Raw genomic sequence first — 20,554 nt, 5'->3', positions numbered from 1 at the left:
AAAACTATAAATAAGGCAAGAAAAAATATTATTTGATTATATATTTTTAAATAAAATGGTCACACACACACACAAAATAATGGGTGCTGAAGGTGCCGTTTGCAACTTGGTTTTGGGCCAACACATGCGCAAACATAGATAAATCCAACAAGAGACTCCATACACATCTGTAATTCATCCGCTGACCATATTTATTTTGCATTATATAGAAGCTAGGATGGCTGGAAGCCTCAATATAAAAATACCAAATTGACTACTCAGAAATTACAAACAATGGGAAGTAAGAGCACAAAACTTTGCAGGTTGTGTTTGCTATTTAAGATCTGGAGTCGTGCTGAATTTCAATAACGTGCAAAGTTGATTTTATAAGTTAATAACCCTCTTCCCCTACATGCACACTGCTTTTTTTGTTGGGTATGATTAACTGGCAAACTCACACAACTGAAAACTGCTGAACCATTATATTCAACATTTCACATGAAGTTGGGTTTGAGGTCTATATATGCCTTTTGGGAATGGTTATGAAGTGAAATACCACTTTTATGAAATTAACCCATGCAACAAAAAATAATTTCCTACTATAAACAATGACTACGGATGCTCTGCTATCCGTGCCAGCAACTGTAGCCTGATTATATGCCTCCGGATCTGTAATCGGACTGCAACTCCTAGCACGAAGGACAGAATTTAAGAAAGAGTATTTTTTTAAAGGGCGGTGACATTAAAATTCTGCTGGCATTTCTGTTTAAAATAATTTACAAGATAATTAGCAGTGATATAACATATTAACTCATTCATGCCTCAGCTCATATTTACACATATTCTGTGGCAGCTGCAGTACTTTTTTAAAAATTATCCATCGGCTCTCGCGTGTTTATCAACAATAATATTAATGTTTCTAGATTTAAAGCCACAATGTCTTCAAGGCAGTGTGGTATTAACTTTGCACCCATGATTCCAAACATACTTGGTTCCTGATTTTAGGTACAGGATTAGAAAAAGGCAACGAATGTTGGTCAGAAATTTCTTTACAATGAGAGAAAATATGTGGAAGTCCTCATGCAGTCCGGAGCAGCCAGATTATGAGAACAATTTATAGCATCAAAAAAGTGGCAGACTAAAATTCTTCCCTCCCAGTTTTTTCTTTTCTTTTTTGCAGGTGGTGGCTTACGCTGAAGTATAGTTCCACAGGTGCCTGTAGACCTTGGTACCTCATCCAAGTTGCCATTCTACATGTGTGAGCCTAGATTGTGTCAACAGGCTAACTGACTTTAGGGGACATCCTAGTTAAGCATGACGCTGTGCTCACTCAATGTCCAAACACACACACACACTCTTCGTAGCACAGGTGATGGGATAGTGGTCGAAAGCATGGATCTTGGCTGATTTTCTCCCTCCCTGTCCCAAGGGTGTTGAGCCTAAATGCAGCGACGTTATCATCATCTTGGACATCTTCAGGTAACTCAGTGCAGACCTGGGATGAAACTTGGGTCATTCATGGTCCATATGGCACCATACCAATTGAGGTGCAATTACCCACTGAGCCATTAGGCAGGCTTAATTTAATGCAAACTGGTCCCTAATAATTGACTAAATTGATCTTATTATTTACCTAATAAATTACCACTGTGTTAAATCCACATATGTGGCATAGCAGTAGAATCACTAAAAGTACTCACATGACAATTATGGATTAGGAAGGCCACCTTACCTCATCCATCCAGAAATGACCCTAAAGTCCCCCACTGCAGCACCCAATTGGTTCTTAAATGATTCCGGAGTTTTCATTTTCACTACTCTATCTGGGAGCCCATTCCAAATATTGATCACTCATTGTGTGAAAAAAAAATTCCAATATCAGTAAATTTGCCTTTTACTACCTTAAACTTATGACCCTTTGAACAACTCTCACCATTTAATTTAACATAATTTACCAGATGTACCTTTTCCAAACGGTTTACAATTTTATATACCTCTCTAAGAGTACACTTAAATGACTCCTTTCAAGGGTGAAGAGTCCAAATTCTCCAGTTTTTCCTCCTAACTGAGATCTCTAAGACTGGTGATCATCATTCTAGTTCTGCATTCTATTGATTGTTGATTGCTGCTGTGCATTAGTTGGACATTTTGAGCATTGAGTCTACTGAGACGCCAAGATGTTTTTCAACTTTATCCGTGGCAATTTCAATGGAATTCATAGAGTACGGGTATTGCCCATTTTTCGTTCTAACATGCAGTACTTTACATTTGTCTACACTAAACTTCATCTATCGTTGTCTCTCCATTTACATAATTTATCCAGCTCATTCTGTAATATCTCAACTGCCTCCTACGATTGTATTTGTTTGGTATCATCTATAAATTTGACCAGTTTGCAGTGGATATCTGAGTCCAAATCATTGATGTCAATTAGTAACTTTAGTGAATTCAATACCAATCCCTGGGACACCCCACTCAGTATTCTTCCTGCCCCATATCTAACACAGTGTAGTCCAATAAAAATCATTGACTAATTGCAGGCATTGCTACAGCGACACAATTTTAACCACATGTACTAATTTTAGTAGAAAACACCTTACACACCATGCAGGTAAATGTGCTTCACATGTGTATTTACTTAACAAACATCTACCATCATTCAGTGTGAAACTTTGCAGTCTTTTTTCTTCATCAAAGTTTGGAATTCTGGCAAGAATTTATCAGACACAGCACATCTTAGTGCAGCTTGAGGTGTGTGTCCAGCAGTTGTGAGCAGTACTTTGACTTCATCAGAGTGATTGCTGAGAATGTTGACTTGCACAATGAGACACACCAGGCCTGCCCCTGCTCTCCATCCAGAACACAGTTGGATGCTGCTTGCCCTTTATCATGACGTGCTCTGATGGAGCTGCTCGTTATTAGTTGAGCTTGATTTCTTTTGTTGGCCTGGAGTAGTTATCCCAGTTGATCGAGCTGACCACGATGACAGCTCCCTTCTCCATACAATGTTGCTGGTGTTTCCATAGTGCTGAAGCCCTGCATTTTCACCCATGTTACACACCATTTTAGCAGATAATCATTGGGCAGTAACCGAGGAAGTAAAGCATATACAACATTCAAAAAACACTCGCACACTCCACTTTTCATCTTACCATTTTGGAACAAATGCATAAAAAGAAAATTACACATGCATACAATGTGTGACATTTAAAGGTTCCTTAAATTATTGATTGAGCTAAATATTCTAATTTAAAGCTACAGATAATCCAGGATAGTCCTATACAACATTTGTGTTATTTCACTATTCAATCCTTTAATTAAGACACTTCAGGTATATTTTCTTCTGGTTGCTGATATGGGCAAATAGATCAATACAAGTATGAACAATTTATAACTTGCACTGGCGTTTTCATTCACTTTCATAACCAGATAGATACAAAACAATCTTAAAGAAAGGTACAAGTCAAAAAGAAAGAAAACTAGTAATGTCCTGCTGTTGTTTCTCAATTTGAAAAGGAACCTTGGTTTTACAAATAGCTATAATTCTACAGAAAAACAATTACCCTCTAATTGACCTCAAGAATTCCTTACAAGGAATTGGCATTTAACTATCCTCAGGATATGTCTATTTTACAGCAACTCCATCTTGCGGTGAGTCACGCAGCTACACCTCAGTAGCAGAACAATTGTGTATTACAAGGTCGAATGCTCCTGTCCTTATAAAACAGCATACGCTGTGATTTATTGCTAGCAATATCATGAGAGATCCGCTATTATTTATAAATTTAGAAATAGTGAAAGTACAGACTGCAGACTAGAAATAACAGTGAAAGAATTCATACCTGTCATCCAAAGTGTGATGAGTTCAGTTAGCTCCTTCTTAAATTCATCATCAAGCTTGTTATGTGAATCTGGGAAAGACTTGTAGAAAATTGCAAAGATAGCTTGAGCTATGCAGTCAGGATATACCTAATTTAAAAAAAATCAGAAATGTTGATAGAATAAGGTAGATTTTTGGGTCATGCTTGATCTAGCTTGATCACACAGGTGCTGAACGGAGACTAGAAAATTGGGGGAAAAGGCTCTAGACATGATTTTTGCCTAATTCCTGTTCACAATTTTTTGTTCAGCTTCATTTTGTGTGCCAGAGTGCTTGCATGCATTGCATGTTAAGGCCGCAGAATGAATGCAAAAATATTGAAATGAATACTTGATGCATTTTCCAGTTTTTGCCCTTTCTCCTTACAAAGTCCATTTTGAATGGTAGCTCCATGTGCAAAGGAGCACTTAATGGGAACATGCTTTGTTTGAGCAATACAACCTTAATTTTATTTTGTTGTTGCAATATTTACACTTACCTTTTTAGTATGGTGTTACTTTTAGCAGAGATTTTTTTCAATATTTCTGAATTAATTAATAACTCAGTAATTTTTGGGGGAGACAATTTTTATTTATTCATTTTGGTAAGTTTTAAATTTTAATTTATGTTGGGGGTATTTCATGATGGAAATAGTACAAGATGATAGAATATATGGCAGGGAAATGAGGAGACATTTAAGTCATACTTGCCTCACCTATTATTAAGCCAATCTAGAGGCTTGGCATACCTATCTGTCAATAACCAAGGACAATAGTACCTGCAGGCTCTGGATCAGCAAGGACCCATTTGGAGAGCTTTGTTGTCTGCCGCAAGGACGCCTGCTGTCAACTTATAGCATAGGCATGGCACTGCTATAAACCATGAAGGTTACTTCAGTCCTTAACATCTATGCCTCAGGCTTATTCTGTACTGTTAACCTAGGAGGAGGGCACCTTAGAGTGCCTAAAAGGGCAACCCCCTCCTCAGATCCACCTCATGCAGCATAACATCCACTCTGTCTGCCACAAAACAAGGAGTTGGGTTTTGTGCATTTCATCACTTACCTCTAATAGGTTTCTTTTCACCCTTTCCCCCTTCAGCCTTAGTAAAAGGGACCAAGAGGCTGGAATGCTTTTTGAACCTTGGTAAAAGCCGTAAGAATTTTTGCCACTCTACGTGACCGCTTACCTCTAAGTGGACACATCCCTTTAAATTCTACCTACAGCATGATTTTTCCACTCCCCCTCCCATATCCCTTCCTGCATAAGGCTAAAGCTGCATTGGGAGCTCTGAATAATTATGGAAATGAGCTGACCCAGGAAAATTGGGTTCAGCCGGCATATTACACTTCTGGCTGGATTTGTACTAGAACTTTGAAATTTTAAATTAAACCTCACCAGGATCCAAACATCTAGGCTTATTATTGAAATTACTACCAATACAAATCATTGACAGATTTACTTGGCTTTAGCTTCACATAATTTTTAATCAATATATTTCATAGTGGAATTTTGTACTATTTAAACCATAAATCTGAGTAGCATTCACATTTCTTTGTGACAAATGTTAACGATTTATTACAGATCACAGGTTATCAGTGGGTTCTAGCCCCATGATTCCCCAAAACAGTGAGTTCCAGATCTCATCTAGTGCCATCGAAGAAGATGACAAAAGGAAATAAGCACACTTTCTACGAGGGAGGTCTCCTACCAACTGTGTAGCAGTGGAAGAAAACTGCAGCATGATAAGAGATGAGAAAGAGAAAATTTCCAGCATAGCAAAGAGAAAAAACAGGGCTTTGAAAGTGACTTTACAAAAACATGTTTCATATCGTTTTGTATATACATGACTCTGAAATTATCAGCTTGTTGGCAGCTACAGATAAATTTTGATTTTTGTCATATTTATATGAAAGAATAGAAGAGGCCCCTATAGAACAGAATAGAAGAATATACAGAAGAATAGAACAAGCCCCTATCTACCCCCCCAAAAAAATGTTGGTTGTGGCATGAGGGTCAGATAACATTTGATGGAATGCATTGGGAATCACTAGCCTGGTCTTAATCAGAACATTAATTTTCTGTTTGGCCACAAGTTTAGTATTGTAAAACACGACGTCAGGTTCCACATGTATGTTGACGACACCCAGCTCTACCTCACCACCATCTCTCTTGATCCCTCCACTGTCTCTGATTTGTCACACTGCTTGTCCGACATCCAGTGCTAGATGAGCAAAAATTTCCTCCAACTAAATATTGGGGAAGACCGATGCCACTGTCTTCGGTCCATGCCACAAACTCCGTTCTCTAGCCACCTATTCCATCCCTCTCCCTGGCCACTGTCTGAGGCTAAACCAGACCGTTTGCAACCCTGGCATCTTATCTGACCCTGAGATGAGTTTCTGACCACATATCCACTCCATCACCAAGACCGCCTACTTCCACCTCCGTAACATCGCCCGTCTCTGTCCCTGCCTCAGCTCATCTGCTGCTGAAACCCTCATCCATGCCTTTGTCACTTCTACACTTTTCCAATGCTCTCCTGGCAGACCTCCCATCTTCCACCCTCCATAAACTTAAGCAAATCCAAAACTCTGCTGCTCGTATCCTAACTTGCACCAAGTTCCGTTCACCCATCACCCCTGTGCACACTGTCCTACATTCACTCCCGGTCCGGGAACACCTCGATTTTAAAACTCTTATCCTTGTTTTCAAATCCCTCCATGGCCTCGCCCATCCCTATCTCTGTAATCTCCTCCAGCCGTAGAACCATCCGAATCTCTGCGCTCCTCCAGTTCTTGCCTCTTGCCCATTGCCGATTTTAATCGCTCCACCACTGGCAACCGTGCCTTCAGCTGCCTAGGCCCTAAGCTCTAGAATTCCCTCTCTAAACTTCTCCACTTCTCTTACCGCTCTCTCTTCCTTTAAGACATTTCTTAAAGCCTATCTCTTTGACCAATCTTTTGGTCACCTGTCCTAATATCTCCTTATGTGGCTCGGTGACAAATTTTGTTTGAAAACGGTACTGTGAAGCGCCTTGGGACGTTTTACTACGTTAAAGGCGCTATATAAATCCAAGTTGTTGTTGTTGCTAGAGTGTTTGGGATTTTTTAAAAGAATAAATTGGTATCCACATGACAAGGAAGCAGAATGTTTTTCACTCACTCCTTTCTTTTATGTACTAGCATTCACTCTGACTCATAGCCTGTTTCCTTTCCTTGATCCGTGCAACTTATGATTAAATGTCACAAATTCTAGCTGGAAAAGTTGCAAGTTCAATTACTTTTTATTCCATTCTGGTAAGTACATTTCATGGATAATCATCACAGTCATTAAATCTTATTGAGATTAAAATAACAGATAGATTCAGTGTGTTGAGCTTGCACATAGCAAAACTGTGTTTCTGCACTGAAACCCACGAGACTAGGCTATCAACCATAAATTGCAGTATGTGTTAGAAAAACAAAATCCAGAAAAGTTTCACCTAGCTACATATTTGGAAGCTGTTGAAGTGATATAAAATGAAAAAAAAGTACCTTTGTTGCTGAGCAATGATAAGCATCTGTTATTTGTAATTGGGACAGAAGTGTTGATGTGAGGTGTGATGTGAGTTTTGAATCTGTACTTGTGTCAAACATTTATAGTAACGGTGTCCAATTACAGCCCTGCAGAATCCTGCACAACCGATATTTCTATCCTTCCACAGTTTAGTTAGTCCTTGAGTCTTGGGGTTAATTATAGAAGATCCTGCATAAGCAGAAAGTGGCACAGCACATTGCAACACCGATACACACCATCGTGGATTGGTCAGACATCAAACCGTTCCCTGCCTTGCTGAGATCCCAAATTTAACTTTCCAAATGTGGGGTGGGTTCAAGCAAGGCAAGAATTATGCCTAAACCACTTGTGTACACTGCCCAGTGGTTAGATCAAAAACAGCATTGGCATAGGCTTGTAAACAGAATGTTCATAGCCAAGCAAGGTCAGAAACTGAAAAATTTGAAGGGCTCTGAATTTGCGCACCTCTGAACGGTGCACTCCTGGTGGAAAACCATTGGGACTGCAGCGGAAGGCCTGCAAATTAGGTGGGGGTTTCTAGTGGGCGCATCCCAGCGCCTAGCCCAGAATGTTGGACCTACAGATTTTTGGGCCAAAGTTACCCTCAAGAAAAAGAGGATGCTGCGTTGGGTTTAACTTATTCACCAGTTTATTTCACATGTAAGAAACACTCATAATTGGGATGAATTTCTTGTGAATGAAATAAAATGCATAATTTGTACATGATTATTTAAATATGGAAACAGAACTATTTTAAAACCTTTGAAATGCGAAATATTAACATTCTATTTTTATGGCAATTCCTCCACAGTTAGGAGTTGAAATTTTATGTTGTTAGTGTAGCTGTGAATTTCAAGCAAAACAGATTTAATTTGACTTATGGTCTTGGGAGAATTCCTTGTTGTTCCTCGAATAATGCCTTTCGATCTTTAGTTTCCAATTGAACAAGCATCTCATCCAAAAGATGAAACCTTCGGCAATGTGGCATTTCATCAGTACTGCAGTGAAGTGTCAGCCTGGATTACATGCTTAAATCCTGGAGTGCTACCAACTGACCCAAGCTGACACACATTCTTCTAACGGAAGCATTCCCCACAAACTAATAGAAATAGTGCAGAGTCTACATATGTCTTAATGGTAAGTAGGAGTTGCCAATGAAGAAGAGCAATGTTTTTTTTAAATGAATCATCATAGGTGTCAAAAAGTCTGTAGTGAGTAGAAAATACAATATTATACTTGTGTAAAAATACATAATTCTGTTGACATTACCTCCAAGAACTTATCTCGAACCTCATAGGGGGCAATCATGAAGAGTGTCACAAAACTATCAGCAATTCTGTTAAACAGGTTATCTTGATCTTCTTTGGAAGGCTTGTAATGATTAAGAATAAAATAAATTGTTAAAATCACAATTGTGTTAATGACTTCAGCTATATATACCAAATACAACTGAAATGAATTCTGGCTTAGTCAAAATAGATTAAAGGGTAACAGAGACCATGATTAAATAGTAATGTAATAAGAAGTATAGCAAGTAAGTGCAAGGCTTTCAAAACTTACAATAAATTGGATAAGCAAGAGGATTGGATGAATTATAAAGATAAGCAAATGAAGGTAAAAAATAATTAAACAAGCTAAGAGAAACACTGAACATAAGATTTCTGAGAAGCAGCTCCTTGATGGCATACCCATTACCCTGTCCCTGCTGACCCTGGTTCCTAGTGCCCCAACACCTCGCATTTAAAATTCTCATCCTCATGTTTAAATCCCTATGACTCCCCAGAATTCTATGGGCACTAAATTGGGCCTTGTAGCGCCCGTTGTTTCAGGGCTACACGGCCTCGCCGACATCCAAGATGGCGTCTTGGCTGCGCACGCATGTTTCCAGTGTGTCGTGCGCCGGACGCCATCTTGGTATAGGAGTTAGCGCAGGTGCAGATAACAAATGCTGGAAGCGTGCAAATTAGGAGAAAATGGCTTCAATCAGTGTACAACGCCGATAGACTCCATTTTGGGACTTAATGCTCAACTCAATGCACAGTCTTAACCCCGACCATCTGAACGTGTCTTAGAGTGCCTGGAGGACCCCCATCAGTGCTATTAAAAGGCACCATGCAGGATTTACAGGTTAGTGGCTGGATTATTGTTTCTGACTGCTGAGACATTTGTAACTGTTTTTGGAGTTCTCCTATACTTGAATACTAGGACCAGGGGACATAGCCTAACATTTCGAGCCAGGACGTGCAGGAGTGAAGTTAGGAAATGCTTCTACATGCAAAAGGTGGGAAAAGTTTGGAACGTCCTTCTGCAAACGGCAGTTGACGCTAGCTCAATTGTGAATTCTAAATCTGAGATTGATAGATTTCTGTGTACCAAGGGTATTAAGGGATATGGGGCTAAGGTGGGTATAAGGAGTTAGGTCACAGGTCCAGCAGGATCTCACTGAATGATGGAACAGGCTTGAGGGGCTAAATGCCACTGCCACTTGTTGCCTCCTGATATGCGCCATCTTCTCCTGCAAGAAAGCGGGACGTGTTTCTGATGTGATATGCCTGTCATGGTGGAATAGCTGCCAGTGTATGTGGCCTGTGAGTTGTGGGTGGGTGGCTTGCAACATTGGTAATGTGTAAGGGTGAGAGGAAGCATCTGGTTGGAAGAGTTGAGTACTGATGGAAAGAGTTTGTTGGTATGCGGGTGATGGGGGGGGTATGTGGGTGATGGGGGGGGTGCACTTAGTAGGAGATGCCACTTGACCGTTGACCTCGCTCACCTTGACCACTCATGTCGAAGCATTGAACTTCTTCCTGCACTGTATCCATGTTCATGATGCTGTGCGCCTGGCATTGACTTCGTCCCCCGCTGCCTCCCACCTCCCAATGTCTGGAGGGCCTCTTACACCCATCCCCCACCCCCGCCTCCCCTTCCTGCAGATGTAGGATGTCCCTCCTTCTGTCCACCTCTTGCACAAGGTCTCTAGTGCATCAGCAGAGAACCTTGGTGCACGCACTCTCGCAGGCCTGGTACCAACACAGATCGGCAGATTGGTGAGGTCTGGCTTGCAGATTGGAGGATGTGGGATTTAGTAGTGTGCAACCTTTCTTCAATGTTTTAACATAACTCATCAGTGTGTAAACATAGGGATGGGACCTGCATCTGTGTTTTACGTGAGCGATGTCTGATCTCCGTTCAGACTTCGTGCAGGCAGTAGATTGTTATTTTCAGCAAATAACAGGTACCAGCTACCTTTAAGAGATTTCTAAGAAACATCCTCCCTTTAAGAGATTGGGCTCCCTCTGCTGGTGGAAAGTGCGAATAGCATTGAGTCTACGTGCACGGCCCGGAATGGAACGCTAATTGCAGGTTAGTACTCAGGCCAGCAGAAACTCGCATCCTGTCTGTGCAGGGGTCATTGGGCGCGGGGTAATAGCGCATCATGCTACCCGCGCCCAAAAACGGTCCTTATCCAATTTTTTTTCCCCCCTATGTCCCTTAGTCTCTGGCCTCTTGTGCACCCCCCCCTCACACCCTTCACCCCTCCATTGGCAGCTGTCACGTCAGCCATCTAGGCCCTATGTTCTGGAATTCCCTCCCTAAACCTCTCCACCTCCCTATCCTCCTTTAAGGTCCACCTTAAAATCTACCTCTTTGAGTAAGGTTTTGGTCACCCTTCCTAATATTTCTTTCTTTGGCTTGGTATCCATTTTTGTCGGATTATGCCTCTGAGAAGCACCCTTTCAATGTCAAAGGTGCTATATACCATAATGCAAGCTGTTGTTGTTGTTAATGATGGCTTAATGAATTTATCTGGCTGAGTCAACAGATCAGGAGGTTGTAAATTTGATCTCCAATCTATATTAGCTCATGATGGTGAATTGGCCTCAATGGGTTGGGAGGGAGGAGAAAGTGGCCATGGTTTCTGCTCCTGACAGCTATCCAGCAAGCAAAGTACCTCTGTATGGAGGTACAGACCTTAATGGGCTTGATTTCACACGGAGGCTAGTATAGCACAAGATCTGCAGCGAGCAGTGAATTGTCTCCTTGCAGACAATAGTGCAAGACATTCTTGTAAATTGGAAGAGTCCAACACCCAAGAATACAGTGCCATCTTCCACATAAGGCAATCATGAGGGAGGATTCTAAGATCTCAGAATTGTGCCCTGTTACATGCTCAGACAAACTGGTGGGCATCATGAGGCGATGCTCTGCAATCACAGCATTCTTGTAGTACAACAGGACAGCCGGTTAACATTCATGTAAGTGGCAGCTCTGTGGTATCATGTAACCTTGCACAGGTAATAGTAGACATCCCCTCTGAAAGCAATGAACTGACAGCAACTCTAGCAAAGGCAACCCCGAAAACTAATGCAGGTGGATTAGATACGGATACTGGGTATTTCTGTAGCTTACTAATTGGCTATATGGCCACCCACCATTACTACTACTTCAACTAGGGGAGTCCTTAGTAGTAAGACACATGCAACACAAAAGGTGAATACACCAGGAAAACACAATATACACAGAATCATTAAGCACAGAAGGAGGCCATTTGGCCTATTGTGCCTGTGGCGGCTCTTTGAAAGAGCTATCCAATTACTCCTACTCCCCTGCTCTTTCCCTGTAGCTCTGCAAATTTTTCCTTTTTAAAGTGTATATCCAATTCCTTTTTGAAAGTTACTATTTAATCTGCTTCCACCACACTTTCAGGCAGTGCATTGCAGATCATAACAACTTGCTGAGTGAAAACATTTCTCATCTCATCCTCTGACTTTTTTGCCAATTATCTTAATATGATCATCATTATTACTGTGCAATTGAAGAAAATTAATTTAATTTTAACTAATCATCTGCTTTGTAATTCTTTTTGTGTAGAAAATAAAGCACTGGTTATTCGCAAGGCTAACAAAGAAAGTGGCTGACTCTTGAGTTGTCCTCAGTGGATGGCTGGAAGACCTTCAATATTGAAGGCAGTGACGGCCTTCATTACCACAAGTGCAATATAGATAACTGACTTCCCCTCAATATCTTCATGAATCAGGTGACATCCCTTCTCCATTGAGCTGAGCTTCATCATGCAGTGCTCCTCTGCCATTCCCAGATAACCGACTCTGTTGCCCACACTCTGCCTGGGTGTGTATCTACTGTGAGTCTTGCGATTCCTATGCCCTCTACTGCTCTTTTGTGAATACCCACCAATAACTGTTCTTTCCATGCTCTCTGGCAAAAAAAAACTCCTGTGTGCTATTCATTTCTTCACTACTGTGGTGATACTTTATAATGTTCCCATTTGTTCTCTAACATTTGATCTGGAGCAAAATAGTCAGTTTTATATTCAATTATGCAACTGTGGAATAATGCATGAGTTAGTGTTAACAAGGTCTTGACAAGTAAATCAACTTTGTCCTTGCACTTTTCACTGATCCATTTTGGAGGGGTAGGAATCACAGCAGTGCTAAACAAGGCTGAATAGTCCATTAGCGTTTTCTACCTACATTACACTACTTTTACCCACTTCTTTTTTGTTGCAATTATTGAGCAACAAAAAATATAGACCCTGACGTGTGAACCAGTCAGTATAGATTGTGGAAGTTGAGGTTATATTAACTAACCTACTGGTGTTTCATGAAGACATCTGTGGTGGGTAAAATTTTGGAGTCTATTATTAAGGAGACAGTAGCAGAACATTTGGATAAACATAATTTAATAGGACAAAGTCAGCATGGCTTTACGAAGGGGAAGTCATGTCTGACAAACTTGCTTGAGTTCTTTGAGGACATAACGTACAGGGTGGATAAAGGGGAACTAGTGGACGTAGTGTATTTAGACTTCCAGAAGGCATTCGACAAGGTGCCACATAAAAGATTATTGCTCAAGATAAAGAATCACTGGATTGGGGGTAATATTCTGGCATGGGTGGAGGATTGGTTATCTAACAGGAAGCAGAGAGTTGGGATAAATGGTTCATTCTCAGACTGGCAACCAGTAGCCAGTGGTGTTCCGCAGGGGTCGGTGCTGGGTCCCCAACTCTTTACAATCAATATTAACGATTTGGAGGAGGGGACCGAGTGTAACATATCAAAGTTTGCAGATGATACAAAGATGGGAGGGAAAGTAGAGACTGAGGAGGACATAAAAAACCTGCAGGGGGATATAGACAGGCTGGGTGAGTGGGCGGAGATTTGGCAGATGCAATACAATATTGGAAAATGTGAGGTTATGCACTTTGGCAGGAAAAACCAGAGAGCAAGTTATTATCTTGATAGCAAGAGACTTGAAAGTACTGCAGTACATAGGGATCTGGGGGTCCTAGTGCAAGAAAATCAAAAAGTTAGTATGCAGGTGCAGCAGGTGATCAAGAAGGCCAACGGAACGTTGGCGTTTATGGCTAGAGGGATAGAATATAAAAACAGGGAGGTATTGCTGCAGTTATATAAGGTTTTGGTGAGACCGCACCTGGAATACTGCATACAGTTCTGGCCTCCATACTTAAGAAAAGACATACTTGCTCTCGAGGCAGTACAAAGAAGGTTCACTCAGTTAATCCCGGGGATGAGGGGGCGGACATATGAGGAGAGGTTGAGTAGATTGGGACTCTACTCATTGGAGTTCAGAAGAATGAGAGGCGATCTTATTGAAACATATAAGATTGTGAAGGGGCTTGATCGGGTGGATGCGGTAAGGATGTTCCCAAGGATGGGTGAAACTAGAACTAGGGGGCATAATCTTAGAATAAGGGGCTGCTCCTTCAAAACTGAGATGAGGGGAAACTTCTTCACTCAGAGGGTGGTAGGTCTGTGGAATTTGCTGCCCCAGGAAGCTGTGGAAGCTACATCATTAAATAAATTTAAAACAGAAATAGACAGTTTCCTAGAAGTAAAGGGAATTAGGGGTTACGGGGAGCGGGCAGGAAATTGGACATGAATTTAGATTTGTGGTTGGGATCAGATCAGCCATGATCTTATTAAATGGCGGAGCAGGCTCAAAGGGCCGATTGGCCTACTCCTGCTCCTATTTCTTATGTTCTTATGTTTAAGACATTACTGAGATTGTGAATGGAGAAATTGGGGCACAGTTACATCTTCAATACTTCCAGTTTTCAACATCAGATGTACATGTTGAGAATTTGGAGATCATGACCCATGATGTTCCATCCATTATGGATGCATTACGCACAAATTCCATCCTGGCAAAGGTCTTTAGTGAGAGCTCTAAAGATGAAAATTTACCCCCAATGTTTTACAGAACATTACAAATAAAACACCCAGACAAATATTTCAAAAAATATGGCTGACATAACTGTACCTTAAATTTGAAAAGGAAGACCCACCAAAAAGCATCGTGAAGAATGGCAGCAGATGCATCCGAGAGAATCAGCTTCTTCCAGGTATTTTGAAATCCAAGCTGTTAAGAAGTTGATGTTGATTTAGTATTAATTACTCTATTATAAGTTCACTACCAAAAAGGATAAGTACCTGGACGATAGGAGACATTTTTGTACCAACCACCACCTCACATGGCAAGTTTCGACTAAGGAATCCTGCCAGAGGTTAGGCTCCATGTGGCAGCTAGGCCCTTCCCCACTGAGAGGGCAGGGGAAATCTGAGAGCAAATCAACCTGTGGCATTGAACAAAAAGCAAAATACTGCAAGTGCTGGAAATCTGAAACAAAAACAGAAAACGCTTGGCACACTCAGCAAAGGAGGCAGTACCTGGGCCTCTAGGGCCAGCCCTGCCTTGCCAGTTTTTCATGCTTTCCCTTTCACCTGCCTAACCCCATCCCTTTAGCTATTCACACACTTTCTGTGTCTCATACTTGTCTTTTATTTTTCTCATTGCGCCTCCTACTGTCTCATGCTTATTTCACTTCTGCCATTTAACCATCTCCTCTTTTCCACTTAAACACATTATAGATCATTCATTCAATTCTTTTCCTCTATGTATGCTTATGTTTTTTCCCTTCCCTTTCCCCGTGTTCTGTAATTTTTAAAATGCTGTCCATCTGTAATATCTTCCAGTTGTGACAAAGGGAGCAAGATTGAAAAATTAACTTGTTTGTTCTCTCCACAGACACTATCTTACCTGCTGAGCATTTCCAGTTTTTTTCGTTTTTGCTTCAACTGGTGGCATTCTTGTACATTTTTCTAGTGATTGGCTATAGAGTAGCATTGGCAAAGGCCAAGGCCAACCACACATCTATTAGACTTTAGTCTGTCCTCGTCTCTACAAGTATACTAGTTTAATTTACAATATTGTTATGTACCACAAAATAAACTTGGATAATACTATTTTTAAGAAACCTAATTAAAACTAAAATAGCAAACCACATTTTATAACACATATGTACAATGTTGGAAGAGATGGACAGAACAGAATGAAATATAACATCCATGTATACATTGAAATCAGGATAGAAAATTTAGGTAGCTATTAAAATAGATACAAATTATGTGATGATGTAATCAAATTGTCACATTGTTATTTCCTATATTTTATTTAAAACACCTGTTGACCTATTGTAATGGTTAGAAAAATTGTTTTTCTCCTTTGCCACATCCTCAAGGAATCCAATTCCCAAAACTTTATCTTTATCATAACAACAAAATCATTAATTGTTGGCTTAATAATTGTTGGTATGCTAGCATGTTTCAAATTTCACAAAAAAATATAAAATATGAGAAAAGCTCTAAAATACAAGGATGGATGCTAAGCAAATAGAATTCTGGAACAGTTATTCAACAAAAGTTTAATCAAATTTCAGTAATAATTACTTACTGTAAAATTCTGAGCCTTCCTAATCCAGTTTAGCAGCTGAATAGCCTCAATAAGTGCAGGAAGTTCTGTAAACTCCATTGGTTTGAAGCCTGGGAAACTCTGAGACTAAATAAAAAACAATAGTGAAATTAAATCTGAAAGGGGAATGTGACTCTTTTTTATAGTGGAGGGGAGTACTTTTGATGTAAACTACTTTATATATTTTATATTTTATATATTTCCTAACTAAAAGAAAATATTTTAATTATTGCAGTCAGTAATTTGGGCTTCCTGAACAGAAAAGAAACACTTTTATGACATACGCAGCAGATCATTCCCCAGCCATCTGCCATTCCTCTCATCGTGGAACTGGCATCCTTCCCACTCCAAGATACTGATCTAATTGCTCAAACACAGGACAAGGCTCAGCAGTGCCCAAATTCAAGTTCCAATGGATATTAACAAATTCTACTCACTGTCAAATTGGCTTAGGAGCCTACAACATATGTTGAGGTCAGTAAAGCATGAAATGCACAACATGATGTATGAAATATAAAACTCAAAGCATTAATGTATATAGGGGCCGTATGATGTAGCCATGCAATCTTCAAGGAAATGAGTAATGAATTATATGATGCTCTGACTAATATTTGTAGAAGCTTTGGCTGAAAAATAAAATATAGATCAAAATATTCAAGACATATTGAAATAAGAATCAGAAAATGATAGACTAGTTAGTCTACCATCAATGGTGGAGAAATACTCAACATATATTATGGGGCTCCATCAATCATTTGTATGATAATAGCGCACAGCTTAATTTCAAGGCCCAGGGTGTTTAGCATTACAAAAAAAGAGGAACTGGATACAAAATTGGGAAATATCCTTGCGTATCATATATTAGTTAACAAGAACAACAACTTGCATTCATATAGCACCTTTAACCTAGAAAAACATCCCAAGACGTTTCGCAGAAGTGTAATCAGACAAAAATAGTTAAGTGGAACAGAATACCAAAGCAGTTAATGCTTTGTCAATTGATTCATATGAAAGGGAAGATTGACAGGTATCTAGTGAAGAGAAAAGTTGAAGGTTATAAGGTTATATATTACATAAGAAAATCAAATATGCTGTGGAACACTATCAGCCCAATCCTGATGAAAAAAGAGAATGTCGTCTGTCAAATGGAATTACTTAGAGTTCAGCAATATAAATTTCAATGTTGATTAATAACCTGGAGATTAGCTCATTAAAGGACCAGGCAGAAATTTCTGTTTTATCTTGTTAGAAGCTTTATCCTCAGTAGTATGGAAAAAGTCTACAACAGTTTAAATGATATGGCCTCAAAATCCGCAATGCCATTTGTTCTGCAGTAACACTAGCAGGGCAGGACTTTTGCCCCTTGCTGAAATGCACTGCTGACCCTGAGAGAATTTGTGTGGTTAGCTCATTTAAATATTAAATGGTGGGCAAGAAGCACAACTCCTATGTATGGAAGTAAATTGCTGGAGGGGAGGAACTTTTTTGTTGCAGGATTTAAAAGGCTGCAGCAACTTAAGGTGGCAGTAGATTCTTAGAGGCACGATAGGTAGTAAGTGACGTGTGTTTTCTCCTCTGGCTTTAGTCAGAACGTTCATCTATAGTGATTTATCACCAAAGGATTCCTTTGTGATTTCTCAAGACTTTATCATGGCTTTGACTTCACACACTGGTGGTTCACAAAGAAGGCCACAGGCAAGCTGGGCAGAAGGAGGCAAGCCCAAAACTTGGCAGGTATCGTCCTTCATATCCTTCTGGGTGAGATCCACTGCAGGAGAGATCACCTACTTGGCTTGCAAGATAAAAGCATTCACCAGAGCTATGTGGAAAGAGGCAGGAGAGGCACTGAATGCCACCCCCAGGAAGAGTGCCGCAAATGGTTAATGACCTGACCTGGGAAATTAAGGTAGGACAACTTCATCTTTTCACTTTGGCCCACGGGACCCATCCTGGACAGAAGAGTCAGCTTGATCAGCATCCCCATCACTGGACTCAACACTGGACCACTGTGTCACCTCCTTCATCACCAATGCACAGTGGCTGCAGTGTGTACTATCTACAGGATGCACTGCAGCAACTCATCAGGCTTACGTCAAATGCACTTCCCAGCCCTGTGACCTTTACCACTGAGGACGACAAGAACAGCAAGACCGTGTGAACATCAACACCTCTAAGTCACACACCGTCCTGACTTGGACAAATATTGCCGCTCTTTCTTCATTGCTGGGTCAAAATCCAGGAATTTCCTCCCTAACATTGTCATGGGAATGCAATCAACACAAGGACTACAGCGATTCATGGAGAAGGCTCATCACCACCTACTCAGGCCAATTAGGGATGGGCAATAAATGTGGCTTTACCAGTGCCACCCACATCCCAAGAAAAAATTAAAAACCCTCCAGTGATCACCCTAACTTCTTATATGGAATGACAAGTCTTTATGCCTCTCTAACTTTTCCATCTGAAACAAATGTTTGGAACTCCCTTCACAGGCCTTCTTACATGTTGCCCCTTACAATCCAACTTCTCATGTTACAAGGTCATTCTAGCATTTGTCTTTCTGGTTTCATCAGTTGTCTGCCGCCACCTGGTAGATACTCTTCAAATGCTTACCTTCACCTAATGCTGTTAATATTCATCCACACGATGCCCGGGAAAGGCAGGCCACTTCTTAGACATAAGGGAACTGAGAGATCTCAAGGGACAGACTATCGAGCTCCAGAGGAGTCGTGGCTTTGACAAGTCAGTGATGATGACGTTGGTGGATCAGTGCCACCTGCAAGTGAGTGGAGCTATACGGTATCTGTTCCTGCTACAGCATTTTAAAGGACCAAGCTGACATAAAAGTCTAGGCTGCATACCCATACTTATCTCATTTCCTCTTCAACTGATCTCCCACAGCAAAGTAGGGGGGGGGTGCAGAAGAGGCGGCAGAGGAAAAAGATGATGATGAGGAAAAGTTGAAAGGAAGCCCTTGTGTGTTGCTAGAAGATTATCATGACGACAATGACGTTAATTATTATCATCTTATGACCCATTGTACCTCTGGCACCCCTGCCCCTCCTCCTTCTATTACTCCACCTTTGTCGTCCATCCTATCTGTCTCAAATACCAGCTCAGAGACGTTCACGCAGGGGTGTCTAGATGATAGGGATGAGGATATTACACCTTGTGACTCACATTTGAATGCTGAGAGAATGGATTCAGGAAATTCCATTCCTCCACAGTAGTGGGAGGGGCAATGTGGGTGCCATCTATAGCATCTTGATCTCTGGAGAATCCAGCAACCGGATAGAACTGAATAATCCTTTATTGCTGTAGCCTATGAGTCATCCCAAAATGGATGAATTCCCTGAAGATGGTATTGGTGACCTGGAATATGCAGGCTTGGATGGCTCCCTGGATGTTGCATATGTCCATGCTCACAGTTTGAAAGGTGTCTGTAGCTTAAAAGATAAGCGCTGTGCTGACGTTGACAGCCACAAACAAATTTGTTCTGTTACATGATTGGGATTGCAGGTCATTGTGTAGAAGGTATCAGAGCTCATCCATGGCTTTCTTTGCAAAGCAAAATCACTGAAGGCAGAACTCCATTCTCAGCTGTCCACAAGATCTGCAGGGTCTATATAATCGCTGTGGGGGGGGGGGGGGTAATAAGGGATTGGCCTAATCCTTCTTTGTTGGTAGCTCAGTCTCTTTTGCTTCCTTCTGTTCACCTCCTTCTTCTCTATCAAAGTAGCAGAGGGAATCCCCATGGAGAAACCAACGCTGCTCTATGGTAACCCTTGCTCTGGTGTGGCCGAAAATATGCTGGTGGCCAGAGAGCCCGTCACTCTGGCAGTTTAAAGTGCAACTCAGCAGCTCTCCAAAGCAAAAAAATAAATATGCAGGCAGATCTGAGAAATGGGTAAAGGTTTTCCAGATAGTAAGCACCTTTAAATGGATCATTTTGCTGAATGGGTTAGCTCTTGAGAAGTCTATGCATCATTTATCTGTGTCTAAGTTACACTGATGGAAATAATGTCTAATGAGGATGTAAATGCTGGGAATTCTGACCATATATATCACGCATATCATTTGCATATGCACGCCATTGAAGGGGTGGATGTAAGACATGGACCCTCCCACCAAGACCAGACATTTCTGTGGGAAAAAAAATGAGCATAACATTAGTGGAAATGGGTCCTGTCCAAAAATCCAATCCTTAAAAATTGTTGTGCTGGCATTGCACACCTATCTCGTCAAAACCAGCATAAAGTTTCAGCCCCTATGTGTTTTGTTAAATGAAATGGGCTTAATAGGGAGAATGATCTTTCCTCGTTCTACACATACTTTTATGAATTTCAAAACATAATTTCCTAATCAAAATGAT

General features: G+C 40.8%; 1 protein-coding gene across 1 annotated transcript in view; it reads right to left on the bottom strand.

Annotated features, from left to right (window-relative positions):
* Positions 1-20,554, bottom strand: part of LOC137301584 (protein FAM227B-like) — a 177,999-nt gene that overhangs the window by 142,122 nt on the left and 15,323 nt on the right. Inside the window, exons 6-9 of the mRNA XM_067971137.1 lie at positions 16,165-16,269; positions 14,695-14,793; positions 8,665-8,766; positions 3,822-3,948 (exon numbers count right to left, since the gene is read on the bottom strand). Coding sequence (XP_067827238.1) covers positions 3,822-3,948; positions 8,665-8,766; positions 14,695-14,793; positions 16,165-16,269 — 433 coding nt within the window. The remainder of the gene's footprint in view (positions 1-3,821; positions 3,949-8,664; positions 8,767-14,694; positions 14,794-16,164; positions 16,270-20,554) is intronic.

This window comes from Heptranchias perlo, chromosome 34, assembly GCF_035084215.1.
Source record: "Heptranchias perlo isolate sHepPer1 chromosome 34, sHepPer1.hap1, whole genome shotgun sequence".
Classification (NCBI taxonomy): domain Eukaryota; kingdom Metazoa; phylum Chordata; class Chondrichthyes; order Hexanchiformes; family Hexanchidae; genus Heptranchias; species Heptranchias perlo.
The sequence above is the reverse complement of the archived record's forward strand: the minus strand, read 5'-3'. Positions and strand labels throughout refer to the sequence as shown.